This window comes from Dendrobium catenatum, unplaced genomic scaffold (assembly GCF_001605985.2).
Source record: "Dendrobium catenatum unplaced genomic scaffold, ASM160598v2 fragScaff_scaffold_134, whole genome shotgun sequence".
Classification (NCBI taxonomy): domain Eukaryota; kingdom Viridiplantae; phylum Streptophyta; class Magnoliopsida; order Asparagales; family Orchidaceae; genus Dendrobium; species Dendrobium catenatum.
In genome coordinates, this window is record NW_021318596.1 from 692,342 (window position 1) to 719,018 (window position 26,677).

General features: G+C 34.9%; 2 protein-coding genes across 3 annotated transcripts in view; both read left to right on the forward strand.

The window, feature by feature from the left end:
- The first annotated feature begins 8,124 nt into the window (after positions 1-8,124).
- Positions 8,125-26,677, forward strand: part of LOC110095267 (beta-glucosidase 18) — a 21,515-nt gene continuing 2,962 nt past the window's right edge. Inside the window, exons 1-2 of one of the 2 annotated variants that reach the window (XM_028700523.1) lie at positions 8,125-8,356; positions 26,450-26,516. In XM_028700523.1, the coding sequence (XP_028556356.1) occupies positions 8,234-8,356; positions 26,450-26,516 (190 nt within the window). In that variant the 5' untranslated portion in view covers positions 8,125-8,233. Of the gene's footprint in view, positions 8,357-25,309; positions 25,606-26,449; positions 26,517-26,677 lie in introns of those variants that run through there. The other variant, XM_020820726.2, reaches the window with a different exon arrangement.
- LOC110095269 (beta-glucosidase 18) lies at positions 8,233-16,934 on the forward strand. The gene is made up of 11 exons (XM_028700536.1): positions 8,233-8,356; positions 12,864-12,922; positions 13,424-13,499; positions 13,587-13,661; positions 13,753-13,840; positions 13,926-14,178; positions 14,272-14,387; positions 15,110-15,359; positions 15,471-15,573; positions 15,664-15,772; positions 16,540-16,934. The coding sequence occupies exons 3-11, from the start codon at positions 13,439-13,441 to the stop codon at positions 16,757-16,759; spliced, it is 1,275 nt and encodes a 424-aa protein (XP_028556369.1). The 5' UTR covers positions 8,233-8,356; positions 12,864-12,922; positions 13,424-13,438; the 3' UTR covers positions 16,760-16,934.

The window sequence follows — 26,677 nt, forward strand, 5'->3', positions numbered from 1 at the left end:
TACTGTAAAAAGCAACTTCCTAGCATACATTTTATTTTGAAAGCAATGTCCACACAAAAACTATGGTTGCAGTCTGAAAGAAAAGCATAGAAAAGTTATCTCAAATAAAGTCTACTAGGTGAGATCACAGCTTCCTATGGTAAAATTTGAGACCACATGCAAACATATCTTGAGAAAAGTGGTACCATAGAAATTTTGTGGATTTGCGATGGTAAAAAAACAATCACAAAAGGGTAATTTTCAATCATGACGGGAGATTAGGGACCGCCAAACCAATCATGCATTAGGTTGATGCTAAATTCTTAGTTGCTAATGCATTTTATAGTCCGTTTGGGATGACTATAATTTTTTTATAAAAACGGTTGTAAAATTGCTATATATAAAATATTTTTTTAAAAGTTGCTTAGAAAACAACTTCCTAGCATAATTTTTTTTTGAAAGCAATGTCCACACAAAAACTGTGGTTGCAGTCTAGAAAGTAAAGCATAAGAAAGTTATCCCAAATAAAGCCTATTAGGTGATGGTCACAACTTTCTAAGGTAAACATTTGATCGCTATATGATCCTTAGAAAGACTCTGCAAAACCACAATACTATTACAGTTGTGATTGTTTTGCGACTTTCAGTGATTAAACTTTTTGACCGATTCATGATTGCAAACAATTGCTAATTTGAAATAAGTCCATATTTTGTGACCGATAACAAGTCTCAAATGATTCCCAACTACATAATACATTCAATTCAATTCTAACAAAATTTAATATAAATAATACATTAATAATCACATATTAATTGGTATATAAAACAAGTAATTTGCATACAACACTATATACTCGAGTTCTAATACCTCAAATGAAAAAAGAAAGACCTACAATCCCTTGAAAATAAATTGCACAACATTATTTGTTTGACATTTAAAAAAAAAATCTACAAAATAGCTAGCACCATAGGAAAAACAAGGATTTTCGGCAGAATAATGATCATGGGAAAGGCCGACGGAATTAGCAGCGAAAAATTCGTAGAAAATTTTGGAAAACTTTCTGGTGGATCACCGACGAAAAAACTGCACGAAATTTTTGGTGGAACTTTCCGTCGAAAATCCATCAAAAGGTACCCTTATCTAACTGTTTCATTTTTCCATCTGTTTCATTTGCTTAGGTTTGGTTTTCCTCTTCTTCGGCTGTTCTTCGACTTCGCCTTCGTCCGCCAGTTCGTTGCTCTTTGACTTCACTCATTCCTTCTTCTTCCCATCTAGTCTGTTGCACTTCGACTTTGCCTCTGCCGGTCATTGCTCCTTGACTACGTCTACTTTTCTCCGCCAGTTTGTTGCTCTTCGGCTTTGCCTTCTTTCAACGAAGTGAGGTCCTGTTCGTTGGTCTTTGACTTTGCCTGCTTCACATCTCCGCATGTTCTTTACTCTTCGTCTTCGACTGATTTAGCTATGTCATTCTGACCATTGTTTCTCTTCCACTTCCTGGTTCGTCAAAGCTCCTTCCCATCAAATTTGAGGTACGGGATATCTTTTCGCAAATTTGTTTTTCTATCCTTCTTTTATTTAGTATTCAATTCAAACTTGTTAAATTTGTTAAATAAAGATTTATATTGAGTTAACTTTAATTCTATGGTTAATTAGACCATGCCACTGGTTAATTGGGATATAGTAAATTCAATTGAACCGTTCGGTCAAGTCATTTTGATCAAATTTAGGATTTAGGCTAAGTAGGCTCTATAAAATTTTTAATTTGACTAAGTTAGGTCAATTGAGTATGATTAAATCAACTAAAAGTCAACTGGATTATTTTGACTAAGTTAGGTTTAATAACCATGGTTTGTGAAGCAATTTTTAGAATTTTTTTTAATGTGCTTGAGGAGGATAATCTATCAGGGGAAGTTCTCATGGTATTGCCAGAAAATTTAGGTTTTCAATTGTTTAAGTGTTTTTTAGAGTTGCATTCAGTAAAATTTTTCTCAAAGCATTTTGCTATGATACCTTTCCAACGTATATTCCAACAACAAAATTAATATAAATCTCAATGTTTGGTTGTAAGAATTTATAGTTCACGTGTGTTATGGATATTCAAAATCATAGATGTTGGATGTATAATCAATTATTATTTAGACGCAAGACGTTAACAAATGAATTCATCAATTGAGTGAAAATTTTCATCCAGGCAGTCAATTAATTACCTTCATTTATATCAGAGAGGAGGTTTCATTGGCCATATTCCAAACATAAAAAATTTAAGCCAACCCACACCATATGAGGTTACTATTGTTCTATATCACAGATGATTCGTGTCAGAATATTAGTATTGAACTTCACATGATGAGTACGAGTTGCATTTCAACTCTTAATATGGTCCGTCTATAAGTTCCAACATAGTTGAAGAAGAAGATATTAAAATGTTTGAGGACTTAGTTTATGATGAAGCTGGGTCATACTTTCAACTATATAAAAAAATTTTCCTGAATACGGCGACACAAAACTTTTATAATTTGTTGCACACTACGCAACAACTATTTTGAAAAGGGTATAATACTCACTTAGATTTATCCATCGTTGTGAAGATGTTAAGCATAAAGACATAATATAATGTACCATGATAAATTTTTAATCAATTCATTGATCTGCTTAAGGAGATCAATCTGGTAGATAATATAATTCTAACTGATTTATACTGTGGCACCGAAAATTCCATTTTTATGATATGAGATCCTGGTCTCTCTGCACCATCCGTCTATTTTTCTTTTGAGTGTAAGTGTGAGGATGACGACAGAGAGTTTTAATGAGATTAGATTCTGGGGGAATTTTCAGAAGGTAGATTGGGGTTTAGATAAGACACCACCGAGAGATTTTGCCCCCATTTTGTGAGGACTTTTTGATCTGAGTTCTGGTATCCTATAGGCGCAAACCCCTATAGTATTATCCCTCCCGATAATGAGAGAGAACTTTCGATTAAGGCTAGTCGTTAAAGTTATATAGGTTAGTTGACGTCATTTTTATATGAGGTCACTTGGACCAATCCTGACCCAAATCAGTCTAGCCTCTAAATCACTCTTGACTTTAGGATTCTGCTAGATTACAGACCCTAGGATCTACTCTACACCCTAGGATTCCACCGGACAAATCTAAACCTTAGGATCTATCTAGGTCCTAGGATTCTTCTAGACCCTAGGATCTACTCTAGAACCTAGGATTCTTCCAGACAAATCTATACCTTAAGATCTATCTAAACCTTAAGATATTTCTAGACTCCAAACCCTAAGACCCTTCTAGATTCTATACTTTAGGATCTATCTAGAACCTATAACTCTTTTAGATTCTAGAGCCTATAATTCCTTTAGATTCTAGGGCCAATCCAGATTCAAATTAATCTAGACCTTAATGTAATTCAAACCTCAAGAAATCCAAGGATAAAGACCCTATCTTGAAACCATTTTCCAAGGATTTTTCAAACACTGCAAAACCTAGTCAATGACCTATGATTGAGAGTCTATCAATTTCATATTGATAGGACATGTCTCTAGAGTAAATCCTCCAAATTTGAGCCTATTTTGAGGTCTCTAACCCCATAATTTAAATTGAAATTCAAAAACTATAAAACCTTCAAATATTTATGGCCTCTACCACTAGACCTATCATCAAGTGGATCCTTACCCTGGAGCTTTCTCCAAAGCCTCCAATCACTTCTAGACCCTTGATTATGACTTATTGAGAAATAAACTATATTTTGGTGGATCCACTCTGACCCCCAGTTTACTAGGGGTCAAAATGTCCATAATGCCCTTAGGGGGTTCAAACATCAATTTCAAACCAAATGAACTCCAAATTGCTTGGAACTACTTCCAATAATTTTTGAATATCAAACTAAATATTTTTAGCTTGGGCCCATCCTTGGGTCAACCTAGTTGACCCAGTCAAGCTAGGTTGACCTAATGAGCCCTTAAGAGTTCAAATGGGTCATTTCAACCAACTTAGTCAAATCTAACCCTTTGAGCTCTCAAACCTATTTTAAAAGATACTCCAAACCCATCTAAACTCATGTGAGACTAAATCACACAGAGTTTGACATGGTCAACTCAATAACTAAAACCACCTCTCACTAGACATCCTGAATAATACAAAGAGCAAAAACCAAGTGGCTTTCTCAAGTTGAGGATTACCTCAAGTTTCTTTGCTCTAAAATCTACATGAGGAGTTACAACAAAACAACTATCTCATTAAACATATCTAGCTCCTCCTCCTCTTACGCTGATGTTGTAAAATCTACCATAGAGAATTAACATAGCCTCTTTAATCCCATCTCTCATTAGCCTATTGATATTAGCCTACTTCCTCTTGGGGATGTAGTTCCCATCCACTTACATGCCATACTAATTGAAACATTTTCATATTCTAAAATAAAAAAAGTTGTTTACTTTAGAGCTTCTCATTCTACACTAGTTCCGGGCAGGTTCAACTTTGAGTTTTATAAATCTACTTGGATACTAACGTACTAGCCCTGCGGATTGTAAAGCTATAAAATCTTTTCACCTTAACTCCTACATACCAAGGACAGCCAACACCACTGCTCTTACCCTGATTCCTAATAATAGTCATGCTAACAATATATCTGAATTTAGGCTAATTTCCCTTTGTAACACCAATTACAAAATTATTGATAAACTTTTGGTGACTAACCTCAAACCTATTATGCCTCACATCATTAAAGGGAATTAATCTGGGTTCATTTACTAAAGGCTCCATGGATAATGTGATTCTGGATAAGGAATTATTGCACCACTCTAGAATTTATGTAAGGCAAAAGCTCAAGTGTGTTAAGCTGGATATTAAGAGGGTTTTTGATATTATTTCAAGGAATTTTTTTATTGTTAGGCTTATACAAAAAGGATTCCCTAACACCTTTATTAAGTGGATTGAAGCTTGTATTACTAATGTTTGGTTCTCCCTTTGCATTGATGGTGCCTTAGAGGGGTTTTTCCCCTCTTATGTCGGATTAGACAGGGTTGTTCGTTTAGTCATCCTTTGTTTACTATCATTATGGATGTCTTCTCATGTTTGCTGGGTTACTCCCCTCATACTTAAATGATTGAATCTCCTCAAGTGAATGGATTTCAGCTTTCACACTTACTATATGCAAATGACCTCCTTATTTTTGGTAAAGCTCATGACCTAAATTGTGTGAATATATAAAAGCTCTTAGAACTATTCTCTGTTGCATCGGATCTCTAAATTAACTTTGACAAAAGCTCCATTATACTCTCCCTAACTACCATAATGCAAATAATATTTGTTCTATCATAAGCATCCCTTCTTCTTCTCAGTGCATCACTTATCTGTGAATTTCCATTTTACCTTATAAACTGAACTTGCTGATTTTTCTAAGCTTTTGGATACTATCACGCATAAACTCTCGGGTTGGAAAGCTAGAGATCTTTCACTTGCTTGAAGATATCAGTTATTACATTTTACTACTTGGAATATTATTATGTTTTGGATTTGTGGATCCATTATGCCTAGAAATATTATCAAGCAAATTGAAAAAATGTAGTGCTAAATTTCTTTATTTTGGAGAAAATAGTGTAAGAAAGCTGCACCTTATTTCATGGAAGAATACTTACAAACCCAAGGCTCTTGGTGGGCTTAGTCTCCCTTCAATTCACTCCATTGAGTTCTACTACAATTGTTCTTTAATTTGTAGGATTTATAATAGTGATTCCCCACTTTTTAAGTGGCCTTTATATAAATACACTTCCTTGCGAAGGTCACCTTAAACCTATATATGCCATCACTTCTTTTTGGAAAAATCTTTGTAATGATGCCTCCATTGCAAAAGAAATTTTCCATTTTAAAATTTCTTATATCTACCCTATTTTACTTTACTGGGATCATTGTATTACAAGAAAATGCTGAAGGAGTATGATGAGATATTACCTATTCTCAATCTCTTCCCCTTAAATGCTAGGATATCTTATATTCTCAAGAATCATGGTTGGCATTTTCCTTCTATACTCACTGTTACTCTTCTTAAGTCTCTAAATGAAATTCTTGAATTCCCCAACTTCTATTTGCTTGCTTTGTGGTAATGCTAATGGTGGAAGTTATAGTGAATGTTAGGAATATTTTTACAAGCATCATATTTATATATCTTGGAGATACATTGTTTGGCACAAATGTTATGCCATACGTTTTTCTTCCATTTGTTGGATGGTGTTAATGGGTGGTCTCAAGACTGCATATACTCTTCTTATGTGTGGGATTGCTATTGATTCAAATTGTGTTTTATGACACAATTCCAATGAGACCACAAATCATCTCTTATTTGAATGCAATTACTCTTTCTTAGTTATTATTAATTTAATGCGGAGCATGAGAAGGAAGCTCCTTAGGCCAAACATTTATTAGGTTGTTGGCAACATTAATGAGCTACAAACATCAGTTAAAAATGCCATATAATTCTATAATTTAACTATATGCTGCTCAGTTTACTACCTTCGGAGAGAAAGAACTGACATGAAATTTGGGAATTCTCATGCTTCATCATCAACTATCTGTTACAAAATTAATGAAATTGAAAAATGGAAGTGTTTTGCTGAATATGCTCTAATGAGACACCTCCTCGGTTGCTCCTCTTCTTCATGGTTTTACTCCTGATGGTTTGGCTAAGGGTTGTTCTGCTATTGTGGTTAGCAATTTTTCTGGGTAAGGATAACCGGATTGCTTCATGGCCCCCCTTGGATGGCAGTGGATGATCCCTCTTCGCTTGTCATCTTGGCCTTCTGTTCACTCCAATTTTGTGGCTCTCTTTTGCAACCAGGGGATGGCTTCATTTTGCAATTCTTTTACTGAGCCCACCTTCCTAACCGCTAGTATTTCTTTGTTTTTATGTTTTTAAATAATTTTGGGATGTATAGTTTTTGGATGCACATGCATTTTTTATGTGTATTATGTTGCACATTTTTTTGGAGGTTCTCCTCTTTGCTTTTCTCCCCTCTTCCTCTCTTACTGTTTGTTTTTCCTTCTAGACAGCCTTTATATTTCTTCTCTGCACATGTAACTATATTTTCTATATTATAATGAATGGGTGTGGCCCTTAATTGTCAAAAAAAAAAAAAAAAACATAGCATGGGTAAACTGAGCGTGCACAGGGCATGTAGATTCTATACTCGAACGAGTAGGCCTACTTTCTTTACAAGTTTATAACCCTCACAAATTCACCACTTTATCTATTTCATCCTACTGAGATGCCCTCAACTGATCTAAATTTATCTAACTTAGACTTTATAAATATTTGATTGTACAATTATGACATTTATTTTATTACTTATAGACTTCTTCTTTGGAGGAAAAAATAATTTGTGCGGACAACAGACGGCATCCGGAGACCAACCAGAATGCGCAACATCTCTTTTTTTGCTAGATACCAGTGCGTGGTACCGCTGTGTACCGGGTGATGTGGCACATTCTAGTTGTTCTTCGGACTATCCGGTGTTTGCACAGAATAATTTATCTCTTTTGAGACAACCTCGAAAGACTTGCCAGCAAAGGGTTATTTGAGCTTATTCAACAACCTCAACTCAAGTGACTCAAATTTTAATATTCGTTCTTCCCCTTGTATGAATTTAAACTTGTTCAATCCAACATACACATATTGAAAGGAATAGTCATTTTATAAAAAATATATTATATATACACTAATTATTTCTAGAATATTATTGCTTTTTGTCTAATTACTCAATCAATTTAATATTTTTTCCAGACATTTAGGCTAATTAAGATAAACTCACTCACACTTCACATACGTAATACTCAAATCTAAAATTTCTTTGTTCATAATCAAAACTTTCAACCACCATATCAAAATAAGCTGTGATCACAAATTCCCACCTACACTTCCAGGCGCAGTTTAGTAATTTCAGAAGTGCATTAATTTTTTCTCGTGAAACGGAAATGTTCAGTGTCCGTTCATATGAAGCAACCGTCCAACGACCCTTTTTTTTCTCTTTTAAGGTCGGTAAAGTTCTACTGAATGCGATCTTTTCCTCTGTTGTTTTTTTTTTTGATAAAGTTATAGCTATCCATTCCAAATCTGAATTCGTGGCGCCTCTTCATCTTTATATAAAGCCCTCCCACTCTGAAACTCATCATCTCTCCCAACAAGTTCATATACAGATACAGTACTTCAATAGCTCAGAGAGAGAGAGAGAGAGAGAGAGCGAGAGAGAGCGATTGGATGATGGAGAAGTACAGAGAAACGCTTGGTCTGCTGGTTGGCTTGTTCTCTTTAGTTGCTGGGATCGATAGAAGCCACTTTCCTCCTGACTTTCTCTTTGGAACAGCCACTTCCTATTATCAGGTACATCAGTACATGCATGTAAGCTTCTTATAATTTTAAACTTGTATAATTAGTAGAAAATAAGTTAGTGCATGTTGCTTTATAACCATTTTTTGTTCATTATAAATGTGTTAGGCTTCATGATCATTATTATTATTTTTTTAAAGAAAATTATCTTCAGGGAAGTCTTAGGCTTAGTTTGGAATGATTTTTACAGTTGCTTTGAGCGGTTTTTTAGGACAAATCTTTTAATTTTTTATTAGTTAAGAGGAGTAAAAAAGCCATCCCAAACAAAATCATATACTTCATTTGGTACAGCTTTCTTGCTGCTTTCTAAAGCATATTTTTCATATAATTTTTTTTTTAACCTGAAATTTTTGTTCTAACAAGCTGTGTTAGAAATTAGTAAAATAGTTATTTCAAAAGAAGCCGTAGGATTCCTTTGGGACAGCATTTTCATTGCTTTTTAAAGCAAATTTTTAGTTAAAAAATTTTAAAAAAGCTACTTCAAAAAGCAGTAAGAAAGCTGTCTTAAATGAAGTCCTAGTTTTAGTTTGGGACTGCTATCTTTCTGATTTAAGAACCAATAAGAAAACCGCCTCAAATCATTCAAGTATTAATAAGCACTTTTAAAAATATTAGTCAAACATATCTTATTATTGAAACTCCATTTTATTGAACGGCTTTTTCTCAACCTCCTTTTCTAAAACTCATTTTTATGAAAGCATAAACCGAATCAAACGAAGCCTTAAATTGTTTGTTTAGGAGTTTTGCTTTTGAGATTTTATTATAAAAGACAATTTGTGACCGAAACTCCGTTTTGTGACCGAAGAAGCAGATACGAAAAGAATTTTGTAACCGCCGAAAAAATGATGTTTATTAAAAAGGAATTATTGTTAAGCTTTGATTCCAAACAGTAAATACTAATTGATTTCGGCTTATTCAAACGGAAACGGAGAAAAAAAGCCTAATCAAACGAGGCCTTAATCTCACGCTAAAAATTTGAATGAGTAACACAATATTACTCTAATGTTGTTGTCTTAAGGGAGAGAGAGACGTTTAATTACTCCCTAACGGATCATTGGTTTCTTGAAATTTGAAATCATATTTTAAAAATAAAAAATCTGTTAACTTCATTTATTTTATTTTCTTGTAGGAATTAAAGTAATTTTTTTTTTCAAAAATTTATTTAAAGTTGTGATTTTAAATTCAAAAAAAGTAAAAACAAATTCCTCTTGTTTTGGTGTATGATTTTTATTTATGAGTTATTAATACAATTTTTACCATTTAAAGCAGTTAGAGTAAAATATTTTTTTATCCACAAGCATTGAAAATGTTCTTTTACATTTAGGTTTTCTTGAGACAATTTTTTTAATTGATTTTTAAAATAATTTTTTAGTATAATTAAAAATTTTTAATTCAAAAAATTTTTGTACTAAAAAAATTACTTTAAAATAAAAAGCTATAAGAAAACCGCACTAAAGAAAGCCTTAATTAAACTATGAATTAATTAAATATTTAATCGATGTAGGTGGACTAATTAATTAATTTCTGCTTATGCTTTAACATTAACACAGTACTTAAGTAATATTAAAAAAATTAGCGTACGGCCACCTAACCAGCAAATAGACCATGCTTAGGTTGGTCGTCACTATCTTATTAAATGAAAATTAATTTGAAATATTTTTTTCTTTCTGTTTCACTTTTTTTTAATAATGAGTAAAAAGAAACTAATTCGAAATAATCAGTAAAAAACTTTAGGAGTAGGGATTAAAATGATTGAGATTATAACTCGATAAAATAAAAATTACTTTTTAAATGTGCTATAAATAAATAATTAATTTTATTAAATTGATATTTACATTCTCAAGATTTTTTAATTGTTTTTTTATAAATCAACATAAGGTTAAGCCCGTACAGTTGATTTATTATTATTATTTTATTTTTTATTTATTTATAATCATAATTTTTGTTTTTTATCAAATAATTATTTATTGTCAAATCAATCTAATATTTTTATATTTCTCACCACATCACAGTGTCCCAATCAACTTAATTATCTACCAAGTTGCCCTCGTCTGCTTGTTATTTTCTGAAAATATCTTGATAATTACTTCATCAAATATAACTATATTATATATCTGAAAATAATTTAATATATTTTTTTAATATTCTGATGACGACAATAACATAAATAAGCAGATATATCCAATAATATTATTTCCAAAATAGGCTTTTTGAAACATTTATTTTTAGGCTATTGCAACGTTTATAATTGTTAAGATTATTGGTGGTTTAAAGGTCATTGTAAAACTGTAGAGCTCGATGTCCACTGTAAGTCTGCAAAGGACTTTCATGACATTTCTTGGCAAGATTGACGCAATCTTTCACAATTGTTGATCAATAATAGTCATTTCTTTTGATTATGAACGACATCCTTAGGGTTTGATCGATGAGCACCATAAAGCTCTTCATGAACCTCTGTTATGACCTTGCTAGCGTCATCAGTTCTCAAACATTGTAGCCACATCTACTCGATCAAATAGAATAAGTAATTATTCTTTATATATATTAATTTATAAATTTATTTTAAATAAAGAATAATCAAATTTAGAAAATTTTATATACAATTCATATAAATGACTTTGTAATAAAAATTAGAATTGAAATCAAATTCGAATTCACAAAGGGCCTCTTTTGCAAAATTATTATGAAGAAAATAATTTAACTATTCTGATTGTAAAAAATAATTTTCTACTAAAAAAATTAAAGAGAAAGCATTAAAAAAACAGAAGCGAAATAAAATTATGATAATTATTTGAAATATATAAGAACAAGAAAATTATTTAAAATAAACCCTAAATTATAATCAAAATATTGAAACTGAAATTTTATAATGATGAAGAGATCAAAACTGAAATGGTAAAATTTTAAAGTGAGTTGCCATCAATGAACAAATATGAAATTTTATTAATTAAATATGAAATCATAAATCACAGCATCCAATGCAAAACCCTTTAAATGGAATCAATACAATGTAGAAAAAAAAAAGGAACCCCATCTAAATTATAATCAAAATATTGAAACTGAAATTTTATAATGATGAAGAGATCAAAACTGAAATGGTAAAATTTTAAAGTGAGTTGCCATCAGTGAACAAATATGAAATTTTATTAATTAAATATGAAATCATAAATCACAGCATCCAATGCAAAACCCTTTAAATGGAATCAATACAATGTAGAAAAAAAAAAAGGAACCCCATGCTGAAATGAAATGCAAATGAAATTTACCACACAGCAAAGGTTATTAAGATATAATTAGGTTATACTGTGCTTGTCCATGCATCACTATCATTGATCTTGACACGTTCACTTTTTGATATTGCTCGATTTCTTGTAAATAAAAAATGTTTTAAAAAATTAAATATTTTGCTAATTTTATCTTTAGAGATAGTTAGAAATAAGAAAAGATTAATAGAGAAAAGGACTGAATTAGTCGTTTAATTTTTTCTTAAGGATCAAAATAATCTCAAACGGTATAAAAATACCAATTTGATTCATTGAATCTTTTAATAGGGCTAAGATCTCGTTTATGACATTTTTCTTAATGCATTTAAAATAGCTTTATAATAAAGTTTTTTAGAATTTATTATATTAGAAAGTTGTTTTTTAAATCATTAAAAAAGTTGTACTAAATAAAACCTAAATAAATCATTTTGTAGGATTATTTAAATGCTTATTTAAAAATTAAGAAATTAAAATAAGAATTTTGAATAATCGGGAATTATTTTGATACTTCATAAATAATCAGAGAACATTTGGATTTTTTTATTTTTTTTATAGAACCTTTGGATCCTTATCTTGATTATTATGTGATATATAACTTTGAATATATAATTTTTATTCATCAATATATGATTTTTATAAAATAATGAAAGATGAATTACAAAATGTGTGACTCAAATTCATAATCTAAAAAAAAAAGAATATTTTCAACAGTTAGACTTGCACTTAAATTCTTTCATCATCCCACAACAAAACTTTGTTTTTTTTTTCCCGAATTTTTTAGCTAATTAAAGTTTCGTTTGTGACAGCTGTCTTGTTGTTTCTCAAAGCAATTTTATAGTATAAAAATTTTAATTTTTATACTAGAAAACTGTTTTAAGAAATAATAAGAAAAGCCGTCCCAAACGAAACCTAAGATAAACTCATATACACATTATATATATAAGCTTCAAACTCAAAATTTTTTTATTGGTAATCAAAACTTCGAACCAACAGATCAAAATGATTGGCGTAAAACTATGTTAATAGGTGGTGGCACGATAAACCAGGCGTTAGTTAGATGCAGATTAATTACGCTCCATAACTTTTATGTGGACCGCTCTTCATTAAATAAACATAATTTCATAATCAGCCAAGTAAGGGCAACAGATGTCAAAAATGCTTTTGTTTTGTTCAAGCGACCATGTCTTTTCCTTCATCATAATTGTCATTTTAACCTACCTGATGCTTGCTTCTGTCAGGAAAAATAAAGGATGGGAGTAATGGGGACATTGCTGACGACCACTATCATCGATTCAAGGTCTACAATTTGTTTAATTTTGATGCAATTTATTAAAAGAAACAGTTGGGCCATATATCCTCTAAAGTTCACAATTTTTAAGAGAGATATGAATCAAAATGGTCCTTAACTACTTACGAAGTGTGAAAATGATTCCCGGTTATTTAACCGTTTTATTTTCGTCAATTGCCTATTCAAATAGGAGAGATTATTTTGTGCGGAGACCGGATGATAAGAACCGTCCAGATTTGCTGTGCTTTTACTGTCTTTTGCAAATACTTAACAAAAGGGCAGGAAATCCAAATGGTTCTCGCTGTCCGGTCTCCGAATAGAACAATTTCTCTTCAATAGGGACTCAAACGATCTCACGGAAGGACTAATTTAGTCTCTATTTAAATAATCAAGGGATTAAAGTGATACTTTTATATAGTTGAAGATCATTTTGATCACTCGGGAAAAAAATATCGCAACTACAATAAGTTTTTGTAGATTAAAAAATTGACTAAGCAGGGTTTGCAACAGGATGACATCAACTTAATGCACTCTCTTGGGGTGAACTCCTACAGATTTTCCATATCATGGTCAAGAATTTTACCCAGTAAGTTCATACAGATCAGTAAATATGTGTAGCTTTCCTATCAAGATATGAACCATGCTTCATTTCACCAATCCATCATATGTACAGGAGGTAGGTTTGGAGAGGTCAATTCAGAAGGAATCTCATTTTACAATAACCTTATTGATGCCTTAATACTTAAAGGTACATTGTTTCACATACAAAAAACATAAATAAATTCTTTTATTTGGTAAATCTTTACTGTCTCTGCAACTCTATAATGTTTTTGAATCAGAAATACAACCATTTGTTACAATAAACCATTATGATCTTCCTCAAGAACTTGAAGATAGATATGGTGCATGGCTGAATTCTCAGATACAGTATGGCCCTCTCTCTCTTTCTCTCTCTTTCTCGCTCTGTCAATGTTTTCATTTGAACTAAAGATGAGTTTTCTGTCCTCCACAGAGAAGATTTTGGATATTTTGCTGAAATATGCTTCAGAGAATTTGGCGACAAAGTGAAATATTGGAGCACATTTAATGAGCCAAATGTCATGGTTTCCAAAGGATATATTGAGGGTACATATCCGCCTGGGCGTTGTTCTGAGCCTTATGGCCATTGTTCATCAGGAGATTCTGACAAGGAGCCATTTATTGCTACTCATAATGTGATATTGTCACATGCTGTTGCTGTTGATATTTACAGAAAGAAATATCAGGTAAGGCTAAGGTTTCAAGTTGTTAAATGATTGTCTTTCTAAAACAAGCTAGATGATTTATTATTAAAAGAAGTTTTGTTCATTAATTTGAAGGAGAAACAAGGTGGTTCTATTGGAATTGTGATGTCAGCTACTTGGTATGAACCTTATGAGGATACTCCAGTCCACCGAATAGCAGCTGCCAGAGCTAGTGCTTTTGAAATTGGATGGTAATTATTTTATATCCTTTATTTGACTTTTTATATCATTAACATAATTGGATTAAATATGCTGATTTAGAATCCGTTTGAGACGGCTATAGCTTTCTGTAAAAGTCATTGTAAAATTGCTATACAGAAAGTAATCTTTTTAAAAGCTGTTGTAGAAATGCTCAAACAATAACTGTGGTTGCAGTCCAAAAAATTGTCCCAAATGAGAGAGAGATTATTACGTGTGTAGACCGGACACAGAGAACTGTTCGGATTTATGTCTGTGAGCAGTAAAAGCGCAGTGATGAAATAGTAACTGAGCTTTTGCTGTGCTTTTACTGTTCACAGAGACAAAATCAAACGGTTCGCTGTGTCTGATCTCCGCCCTTAATAATCTCTTCCCAAATGAAGACTTAATTTAGTTTCAATGAAGTTTGAAATCTTTGAAATTATTTTGAGATCCGTGCAAAATAATAATTAATTGATTAATATTCATATACTATACTAATCTCAAAGAAAATAGAAAGATTCATCCAAAGTAAAATTTGAACTGAATATTTTAGGCGAGTGATGGTATCAGCCTCATAACAAATTCTCGTTTTTTTAGTTTATCAAATTAAATATACTTTTCATATACTTTCATAGCCACTCATTTCCTTATTTACCTCCCATTTAAATTATCCTATGAAGCTATTAATTATTTTCCTGCTTCTTAACTCATATCATGTTTTCATCCATTGTAGGTTTCTTGATCCCATGATTTATGGTTCTTATCCTCCTGAAATGACCCAAATCTTAGGATCAGTATTGCCAACATTTTCATCCAGTGATAAGAAGAAATTAAATAACAGCTTGGATTTCATTGGAATCAACCACTACACCTCCATGTTTGCAAAGGATTGCTTGTTTTCAGTATGTAATCTTGGCCCTTTTACCAGCAATGGGTCTCTGCTTCGTATTGGGTACAGCAATGGAGTTCCTGTTGGACCAACGGTTAGTCTAAATTCAGAATTAGAAATCTTTTCATCTCAAATGTTTATATAGCTTATTAACCTATCTTCAGACTTCAGATTATTTGTATTTGTAATGTTTTCTGGTTTGCAGACGGATATGCCAGATTTTTATGTGACTCCAAAAGGCATGGAAAAGATTGTTTTGTATGTAATGGAAAGATACAAAAACTTGCCTATGATTATCACTGAGAATGGTAAGAGGAAAGTTTGAAAATTTGAGTTATTTATATGGAGGGAGCTGATTTTGCAGCAAGAGTCTAAATTTGCTTGATTTTGCGATGCAGGTTATGCACAAAAGAGTGATAGCAAGTTATCAATTGAGGACTTCATCAATGACGAAGAAAGAGTAGAATTTTTTAGCAGCTACCTTACTTCACTCTCTAAAGCTATTAGGTAACTGCCACCATGGGCGGAACCAGCCTTACTTTTCGGAGGGGCAAATTTATCAGTATAAGTGCATAACGTTTTTTTCATAAATATCCTCACAACCAAAATTTGTTCTGAGGGCGCTGCCGCTTGACCCCTATTTGTTCATATCCTTCGTCATTATACGCTTCACAGATATGTCGGAGGTCTAAGGAGGCAGCACCCCCTAACGGGGTTCGACCCAAACAAAGCCTTAATTTAGTATCCTTACAACAAATTTTGGTTGTAAGGATATTTTTGGATTCTCTTAACTATTTCTCTTTGGTATTTGGTTCATCGTTTCCTAATAATAACATGTCTACACAATATGTTTAATTATGTTGGGGAAATTGCCTTAAAGATCATAGTATTTTAAAACTTTTAGGGGAGCAATTGTCTAAAAATTTTTGTAATAAAAACTAAAAAATACATAAAGGGGGACAAATTACCTAAAGAATCATATAATAAAATTTATTTTTTACCTTTTCAGGGGGGGCCTTAAGGTGGATCCGCCCCTGACTGCTACACATAATAACAACTAAAAAAACAGCTATAAGTTTTTTCATTTTAATCATGCTTGTTGTCTCCTTTAAGCTTTTATTTAGATTTTCATATGAAAATTTCTGATACAAATTGAATCTGAATTGATGAATTTGATTACTGTTACAGATTAGATGTCAAGCAATTGCTTAAGGTTTCAAGTAATATATCCTTTCATCAATGGCACTGACTATTTTAAATATTTGTAATTGTAGGAAAGGAGCTGATGTAAGAGGCTACTTTATATGGTCACTTATTGATAACTTTGAATGGTTGTTTGGGTACTCGGAAAGATTTGGCCTCTTTCATGTTGATTATGACACACAGCAGAGAACTCCAAAGCTATCTGCCAAATGGTACAAGGAATTTCTTGATGGCCCCAAGATCAAAACAACTGTATCTAATATGTTAAAAACAAGCAGATTAGCAAACTAATCTAATCAAGTTATCATGTAAATACTTTGTTGGGGCTACTGAATTGTATCTTGCTTGGTATTGTGCAGTAAAATGTTTGAATAATTTGTATATTGTTATATCAACTTTGTGTAATTATGTAATTAAGTAAATCAACTATTTGTCATTGATCATATAATGTTTATATTTATGGAAATGCTCTCCTCAGTATTTTAATGTTCTAAACATTTGCCATTCCAAATCAGCACAACTTTTGCTTATAATTTACTGCTAAAATTATTTAGTTTATGCCTTTTAAATTTCTTTATATTTAGATCTGTTGCGTCCTGGAGTATTCGCGGCGGTAGAGAAATATATAATTTAACGTCTTAGCATTGTACGAAGATCCAGCACACAATCAGATAAGTGAGAGGGTGTAGCGTTCATAAGAGATACCAGAATTTTTACGTGGAAAACCCCTAAAAAGGGGGAAAAACCATGGGGCCTAGCCCAATTTGAATGAATCCACTAGTATTTGTAGCCGATTACAAATGAGGCCCTTCTTAAGGAGAATGCCTTAGCTTGATGTTACAAATGTACGTCATATAATCAACATAGACATGTTTGTTTGTTTGGAAGGGCCATTGTCGGCAAGAGACAGAGGTCAGATGAACCGTAATCGGCAGGAGACCGGGGTCTGAAAGATCGTTGCCTTTTGATGGAGGTCGGAGTGACCGTAATAGGCGACGGAGGTCGAGAGGACCTTAGTTGGCAGAAGACTGGGGTCAGAAAAATCGGTGTCCTGTGATGGAGGTCGGAGTGACCGTAGTAGGCAACGGAGGTCAGGAGGACTGTAGTCGGCAGAAGACCAGGGTCTGAAAGACCGTTGTTGGCAGGAGACCCGGGTCTAAAAGACCGTTGTTGGAAGGAGACCGAGGTCTGAAAGACCATTGTCTTGTGATGGAGGTCGGAGTGACCGTAGTAGGCAACGGAGGTCGGGAGGACCGTAGTCGGCAGGAGACTGGGGTCAGAAAGACCATTGTCCTATGATGGAGGTCGGAGTGACCGTAATAGGCGACGAAGGTCAGGAGGACCGTAATCGGCAGGATACTGGGGTCAGAAAAGACCTTTGTCCTGTGATGGAGGTCGGAGTGACCGTAGTAGGCAACAGAGGTCGGGAGGACCGTAATCGGCAAGAGACTGGGGTCAGAAATACCATTGTCCTGTGATGGAGGTCGGAGTGACCGTAGTAGGCGACGGAGGTCGGGAGGACCGTAGTCGGCATGAGACTGGGGTCAGAAAGACCGTTGTGCTGTAATGGAGGTCGGAGTGACCGTAGTAGGCGACGGAGGTCGAGAGGACCGTAGTCGGCAGAAGACTAGGGTCTGAAAGACCATTGTCCTATGATGGAGGTTGGAGTGACCGTAGTAGGCGACGGAGGTCGGGAGGACCGTAGTCGGCAGGAGACCAGGATCTGAAAGACCGTTGTTGGTAGGAGACCGGAGTCTGAAAGATCGTTATTGGCAAGAGACCAGGGTCTGAAAGACCGTTGTTGGCAGGAGACCGAGATCTGAAAGACCATGGTCTTGTGATGGAGGTCGGAGTGACCGTAGTAGGCAACGGAGGTCGGGAGGACCGTAGTCGGCAAGGCGATACTTCGGTAGAAATTCGGGTGTAAGATGGTGGTCCGGCGGAGTCTGAGCCTTAAGTGGTGGTTCGGTAGAAGTCCGGGCCTCAGGTGGTGGTCCGGCGGAGCAACGACGTTAGGCGGTGATCCGACGGAGGTGAGGGCCTCAAGTGGTGGTCCGGAAGAAGTACGGGTCTCAGGTGGTGGTCTGATGGAGCAACGGCATCAGGCGGTGGTCCAGCGGAGGTGAGGCCCTCCAGTGGTGGTCCGGAAGAAGTTCGGGCCTCAGGAGGTGGTCCTGCGGAGCAACGGCATCAAGCGGTGGTCCGGCGGAGCAACGGAGTCAGGCGGTGGTCCGGCGGAGAAACGGTGTCAGGCGGTGGTCCGACGGAGGTGAGGGCCTCAAGTGGTGGTCCGGCAGTGGTCTAGCGAAACTCCGGCGGTGGTCAAGGAGGCTAGGAAGTAAGAGCGATCTCCGATCTCTCTCTTTTTTCCTTAAGCTCCAGGGTCCCTTTTCAAGAGGAGAGGGGGCTCTATTTATAAATTTTGGGAATGGCATGGCCCATAAATAGGTGGAGGATCAAGGGTTAGTTGGGAGTATTTGGATGGACGGCCGATCTTGAATCCCTTGATCATGAACCGTTCGATTGACGTTTGAATGTTGTAGTGATATCGGAATTTAGTGATCTTGGGCTCGTTGGATTTGTCTCGTCGAGCCGCTCAATTTGACTAAAAGCTTGTTATGTTTAGAATCCATTTTGGTAATCCAAATTGTGGTTTGAACCTTCCAACAGAGCTTCGGGTCCTTGATTTGGACCCATTTGAGCTCAGATTGGGTCGAATTTGGAGTCGTTGGGTTCGTATTTCCGAGACGCTCAGTTCGACTATAAGTTTGCTGAAAACGGATTTCATATACTCCTGATTTTGATTTTGGAAGTTTCAACTTGATTTTGCTTTGAGATTAGTGTCCTATCAAGATAATTTTTGTATGATGTATCAAGATCATATATGGTCTTTTTCTCAAGTTTGGTAAATATCCACTAGAAACATATATGATATTTTTCTCAAGTTATGTAAATTTAAATTCTCTATTGTTTTGGAGATCTCAGAATTTGTTTGGAGTAGCAATTAGGGCTAAGAAGAATACATTATGTTTAAAGCTTGCTTAAAATTCACTCTAAATCTTAATAGAAGATTTGAATAGATTTAATTATGCTAATGTAAATTCAGAAGTCAAAGTATATGGAACAAGCCTAATTTTGAGTCATGGGTGACTTGTTTGAAATTAGTTCAACTTGACTCAAAATACACATACAAGACATCCCAATTTATAATTAAAATTCCCCATTCGTGCAAGCTTTATTTCTCAAATCCTTAAGCTCAGCACATCAATGATAAAAAATTAATAGGATTTTGTACAAGCATGAGCTCTCCATATATATATATATATAATACTTAGAAAAATCATTAGAAATTTAGTTTAAAAGGCAATGTTGTTGACTTCTAACCACCTATCAAACATAGCCGACTGGCCTCACTCACAAGAAATCGTCCCCACTTTATGAAACGACATAACTACTTGCTCCCAACCTACGCACTGCTCGTTTTCATAAAACCACACTTATGATGAACTGTCAAAGGTATATTCTATACATACCTCAAGCAAATATCGTTGGAGATAATTAAGCATTCTAACTCATATAAGCAGATAGGAACAGACGGATCTCTCTACTTTTGTCTTCGACTCCAACCTTGCTTCCATCGAACGTGCTGATTGGCCTACCTTCGATCCCGCCTCCAGCCGCTTGACCCAACATCGCTTACACCCCGACTCCTCTCCAGTCGTACAAGCGGAGAGAAGGCATTTGTAGATCGTTAAATGAAATCTCGGGCATTTTCTAAATGATAGTACAGACATAAATGATCATATTTAAGTATTTTTAAAATTTCTCTCATGCATTAAATATGATTTCCTAAACTTAAAGTGCGACACTCCTGCATATGCTTTGATTGTCATATTTGATTCCTAAATCCAATGGTATGAGAATGTTGTGTGGGTCAAATATTCAAGCTTCATTCTCCTCCTTGGAAGGATTGAATTAAAAAAGCAGGTGGATGAGCTATTGCAGTGTGGTTTCATTAAGGAAAGCCTCAGCCCCTCTATTATACTAGCTCTTCTTACTCCAAAGAAGGATGGTACTTGACGGATATGTGTTGATAGCCGTGCTATCAACAAGATCACCATCACATATCATTTTTTCATCCCAAGGTTGGACAATATGATTGATATTATGTTGGGACCACTCTATTCTCCCAGATCGATCTTTAGAGTGTTACCATCAGATCTGGATCCGACTCGATAATGAGTGGAAGACTTCCTTCAATATCAAGGATGATCTGTATGAGTCGATAGTCATGCCATTCGGGTTGAGTAATGCCTCGAGTACATTCATGAGAGTCATGACTCAAGTGTTGCGCCCTTCCATGGGTAAGTTTGTTGCTATTTACTTCGACGACATTTTTATCTATAGTGGTTCGTGAGTTAACACCTAGAACACTTGAGGCAAGTCTATGAGGTCCTAAGGAAGGAGCAACTATATGCTAATCCTATGAAATGCACCTTCATTATAGACCATGTGATGTTTTTGGGCTATATTATTTCAGCACAGGGAGTCTCTGCAGATCCTGAGAAGGTGCGAGCAATACTTGATTGGCCTACTCCTCGAAACATCTGAGAAATTTGTGGCTTCCACAACTTAGCCACATTCTATAGGAGATTCATTAAGAACTTCAGTACCATTGTATCTCCTATAACTGATTGTCTTAAGAATGAAAATTTTCACTGGACCACGGCTACCACCAAAGCCTTTGAGGAGATTAAGAAAAGAATGGTGGAAGCCTTGAGGATGAGACTTCTTGACTTCTCTAAGGTCTTCAAAGTTACCTTTGATGCTTTAGCAGACGAAATTGGAGGAGTACTGTCTCAAGAAGGTCACATTGTTGCATTTTTTAACAAGAAATTGAATGACATTTGATAGCACAATTCTACGTATGACAAAGAGTTCTATGATGTGATCCAATCTCTATGATATTGGAGACACTACCTGCTCCTATAGGAGTTCGTTATCTTTTTGAACCATGAGGCTCTTCATTATATCAACTCCTAAAAAAACTAGAATGCATGCCATAGCCGTTGGGTAGAGTTCTTACAGAAGTACACTTATACCCTTAGGCATAAAGCGAGAGTTAAGAATAAGGATGCCGATGCCCTCAGTCGTCTTCTGATGACTACCATTGAGATGAGGTCAAAAGCCATTGGGTTTGAGTAGGTCATAAAGGATTACTCGGAGTGCCTCAACTTCAAGAAGATCTATTCCCTTTTGTCCATAGCCAGCGAGAGCCTTGTAGATGATTTTCTCCTTGAGGATAGATATCTATTCAAAGCTCAGAAGCTTTAAATTCCAAGCACTTCCCTTAGGAAATTCCTAATTTGGCAACTTCATGCCAGAGGTCTCACTAGTCATTTCAGTTATGACAAGACTATTTAGGATGTGGAGTACTATTTCCTCTGGCATAGCTTGAAGAAAGATGTGGGCAAGATGGTCAATAAATACCACACACGTCAATTGGCCAAGCAACAAAAGCAGAACGCAGGTCTGTACACACCATTACCAGTTCATAGTTGTCCATGGTAGGATGTTAGCATCGGCTTCATTCTTGGCCTGCCCAAGATATCCCAACCTATTATCCTCAAACTGATTGCCAGACTGAAGTGGTCTATCGGAGTTTAGGAAATTTATTAAGGACCCTAATAGGTGAGCACGTTTGAGATTGGGATACCAAGCTCCCCACGGCCGAGTTTGCTTATAATAATTCTGTGAATAGCACCACTGGTCTGAATCCTGCTGAGATTATTTATGGGTACAATATGAGGCATCCTTTAGATCTCATACCCAATTGTCATAGGTATATGATTTCTGAGTTTGCTTCTTCATTTGCATCACATTTGTATGATTTACATAAGGAAATTACACGTCGTATTAAATAGAGTAATGCAAATTATAAATTTCATCCTGATCTTAAATGAAGATTCAAGACATTCAAGGTGGATGATTCAGTGATGGTTCGGATCCAGCTGGAATGATTTTTAAAAGAGATCATTAAGAAATTACATGCTAAAAGTGCGAGACCATTTAAAATAATCAAGAAAATTAATGATAATGCCTATGTGATGGATTTGCCTGCATATTTCAATATCAATCACTCTTTTAACAATGAAGATTTAGTGTCTTATCCAGGCCCAGAGTTTAACCCAACCAATCCACTACATATTGAGCCTTTTGTGACCCCACCATGTCAGAACCCAAGCCTTCTTCCACTTCTAAATATTCCTAAATCACCTATTACAGAAAATATTGACATGATTTTAAATGATAACATCATTTCCATGAAAGAGGGTGGACGAAGAAGATACTTGGTAAGGTGGAGAGGTAAACTAGAGATAGAGAACACTTTGCTAGAGAGTGAGGAGCTTCAGAGGATTGAACTAGATGTGCTAGAGATCTATGAGAGCACCCAGGATGCATACTCGACGAAGTCAATCTCTTTTCCACCATGGGAGAATGATAAGGACATCCTGACGTGGAAAGTTTATCAAAGGAATGGTCGGAGGTCTACTGCTATGATCATATTACTCTATTTCTAAGCATTTATTTGTATTTGATTTATTATTTGTATTTTTTTCTATTTTTACCCTCACTTGAGGGAGTAGGTTTATGTGACCCTAGGGGGCACTTTTGTTATTTGATATTTTATTGTATTTTGTCTATTTGTAGGCCTAGCCTCCCCTTTAGGAGGATAATGATTATTATGAATGAAAATTTATGCATTTTGTTTCTTATTGTATTTGAGAGCATTTAGAGTTCTTGTGAGAGCTTATGTGAAGTCCCTTGGTGAGGGAGAAGCAAGACCCATCAACTGCAAAAAATGTTCGGGCTCATAGTTTATCTCTGCCTCCACCCCGCATTAAGTTCGCTGCCACCATCATCTCCTCCTAAAGCTCCAACAGACCCTCTTCCTTCTCATCCTAACCTTGCCCATGCTCTAAATCCTCACATCCAAGCCTAGCCGAGCCATCACCCCCATACTTCACCTTGGTCGATCCTCCACAACCCCTCCCTCTCCTTCTCATAGTGGCTGCCCCTCTTTGTCTATGGACGGAACCTTCATGACCCCTTCCCCCCACTTTCCTTTCTCCAAATTTTCAAATTGATAATCCAACAATTTCTTAAATTAGCCTAGCATTAATGTTGGAAATCTAAATTCAAATTTGAATTCTCTTAAAAGCCTTGAATTTCTTTTCTAAATTGTTAGGTTATGTTTGGAAAGATTTCCCAATCAACCAATCTGAAATTTAATTGTAGATTCTAGTTAATTCCTCCTCCTAAATTAGCCTAATGTTAATTTTTGAAATATGAATTCAAATTCAAATTCTCCTAAAAGACTTGAATTCCCTTCCTAAATTGTTGGGTTATGTTTGGAAAGATATCCCAATCAACCAATCTGAAATTTAATTGGAGTTCCTAGTTAATTCTTATTCCTAAATTAGCCTAACGTTAATTTTAGAAATCTGAACTCAAATTTGAATTCTCCTAAAAACCATGAAGTCCCTTCCTAAATTATTGTGTTATGTTTGGAAAGATATCCCAGTCAGCCAATTAGACTATTAATTGGAGATTTTAATTAATTCCTCTTTACTTAACCAGTAAGCTATTGTTGTTAACTCCACTAAGGTCCAAATCGGTCCTCTAATCATTTAGTGCTTGCCAACCCCCCAATTTCACACCAGGAGCTTATTGTTTCCCTCCCAAATCTTCCCAAAGATAGTCTCCTGCTGCTGAAATATAGGATCAACCCATTTCTCAGCCCCACTACCAGTTGTTCCAGGATTTGACGCCCATATAGTTGCTGTCCAAAATTTCTGGAGATGTTAGAGTGCTGTTCGGGCATGCTAGAGGATTTATATTGTTGTCCTTTCTACATAGGCAGCCAAACGTCTTCGTCGTGGCTTAGTATCTTCTTCCATGTGGGTCAACTCTTCCCAACCCCCTGTACCTTTTTGATCCTTCCTCAATCGTGGAATCGATTTATTATGAAAGCTTATCCGCTTAGCCCACATCAAGAGCATTGTGTGAGTGGGCCTTTGTAGTGATTAATCTATTTGTTAACTTAGGAATTGTCTCAAAAACATCACATGAGCATGTTATTAATTAATCTATTATTTAATGATCCTCCCATTAGCATGTGATTGTTTGCATAAGCTTGATTGCCTCCTTCAAGCTGAAGTCATTGCTTAAGTTCATTGTGAGTTAATAAATTATTAAGCTATGTTCAAGAACTGTGTAAATTCCAACTCAACATCACTTGCATATATAGTTCTACATTAATATGATTTTGAATCATTTATATCTCATTTAATCTTTGAACCAAACTTTTAATTTAAATTGAGTGCTAATTTACTCCTCTTTATTTGCTTTGAAATTCGTGCATCACCTAAACATTGATGTTTTATTATATACGAATTTTATGACTAAATAATTTAGATGAAGTTGCCACGTGGTGCCACGAAAGTAGCACAGTAGTAAATAACAAACTTCAGGCCAATTTAGGCGGTGACCTTTGTTTTTTACTTAGTTTTCTTCCAGATACAGTCCCTGATGCCTTTCTGCTATAATTTTGGCCCATAATCCGCAAGTGGGTAGTGAAGTGATCAGAAGGAGAAAATCAATATTTAGGGTGAAGCAAAAAACCTTTTATTATTTCCATACGCAACGATCTAACAGATGAAATTTCTCCTTGACTGTGATTTTTTATTTTTTTCGCTAAATTTTCATCTGTCCATTTCAGTTCTGCATTCGTGAACTGTCTTAAACCTCAGAGTTCTGAAATCATATAAAAAACTATTAGGAAGTCCCCATCATCATCTGTCTTTTTTATGCTCAGATAAACACAAAATCCTTTGAAGAATAAAGTGGGGATGATACTTGCTGATGCCTATAAGAAATTCTTTGTATGATTTATTGTGTCTCCATCTCTATATAAAGCCTCCACTGGCCGTTATCAAGTATACTGAGTTGTGAGTTTTGGATTTATGATGTTGCTTGCTCTGCTGCTTTGCTTGTTCTCTTCTTTAGTAGCTGGAATCGATAGAAGCCAATTCCCTCCTGGTTTCCTCTTTGGAACAGCCACTTCCTCTTATCAGGTAAAATTGCAATAATATATGTATGTATATGTGCTTTCTATCATTATTATTGTTTCTATGATGATCAAAATTAAGAGACAGAGAGGCAGAGAGAGAGAGATGTTTCCTCTTCTAAATGACTTGTTCCTCTTTTGTTCTTTTTTTACTTGCAAAAAATTTTGAGAGATATTTCGATCTCATGCTCGTTTTTTTTTCAGAGTTGGCTAAAGCTTTCTTTGGAACAGTTTTTTTACTATTTATGAAGTAACTTTTTAGTAAATATTTTTTTACTAAGAAATTATTTCATAAAGTAATAAAAAAACTGTCCTAAAAAAAAAACTAAGTTTAAGGCTTAGTTTGGGACGTCTTTTTTGTTGTTTCTTAAAGCAACTTTATAGTAAATAATTAAAAATTTTGTATTAAGAAGCGGCTTTAAGAAGCAGTAGAAAGTCCCAAACAACGAAGCCTAAGTTTCATTTGAGACGATTTTCTTATTATTTTGTAAAACTGTGATAAAGAAAGTAAATTTTTAAAAGTTATTATAGAAAGCATTAGAAAAAAATAGTGATAGGAAATTCTGATTGTGGCTGAAAAGCAACGCATTAAGAAGCTGTCCTAATAAAGCCTTAGTTAGGATGCATCTTTAATCATAATGAATTTTATTTATATGATAAACCAGATATTTAGGTGAATAGGAACCTTTTTAGAGCACGAATGGTTTGATTTTGTTCACCACGCCCACTCATTGCTTATTTTTTAATATTTTTCTGAACATTATTGAATGACGACAGATGCTATTCTTATCTGCAAGTGTGTTCTAATTTCAAACTTGAAAAGATAAGATGACCATTACTTGTATTCCCAGATTGAAGGTGGATATTTGGATGGTAACAAAGGCTTAAGCAATTGGGATGTCTTCTCCCACACACCAGGTAATTGTGAGGGTAAAAACATGCTATATCAAAAGAAGACTACAATAATTATGCATATTTAGGCTTCATCTGAGATGACTTTCTTTCTGCTTCTTGAAGTAACTTTTTAGTATAAATTTTTTTTAATTTGTATTAAAAAGCTGCTTCAAGAATCAGAAAGA

Excerpts from the sequence above, each read along its gene's own strand:
- LOC110095269 (XM_028700536.1), top strand. The coding sequence starts at position 13,439 with ATGCACTCTCTTGGGGTGAACTCCTACAGATTTTCCATATCATGGTCA. Across the intron at positions 13,662-13,752 it reads TGATGCCTTAATACTTAAAG|AAATACAACCATTTGTTACA; the intron begins GTACATTGTTTC and ends TTTTTGAATCAG. Across the intron at positions 15,574-15,663 it reads TATGATTATCACTGAGAATG|GTTATGCACAAAAGAGTGAT; the intron begins GTAAGAGGAAAG and ends TTTGCGATGCAG.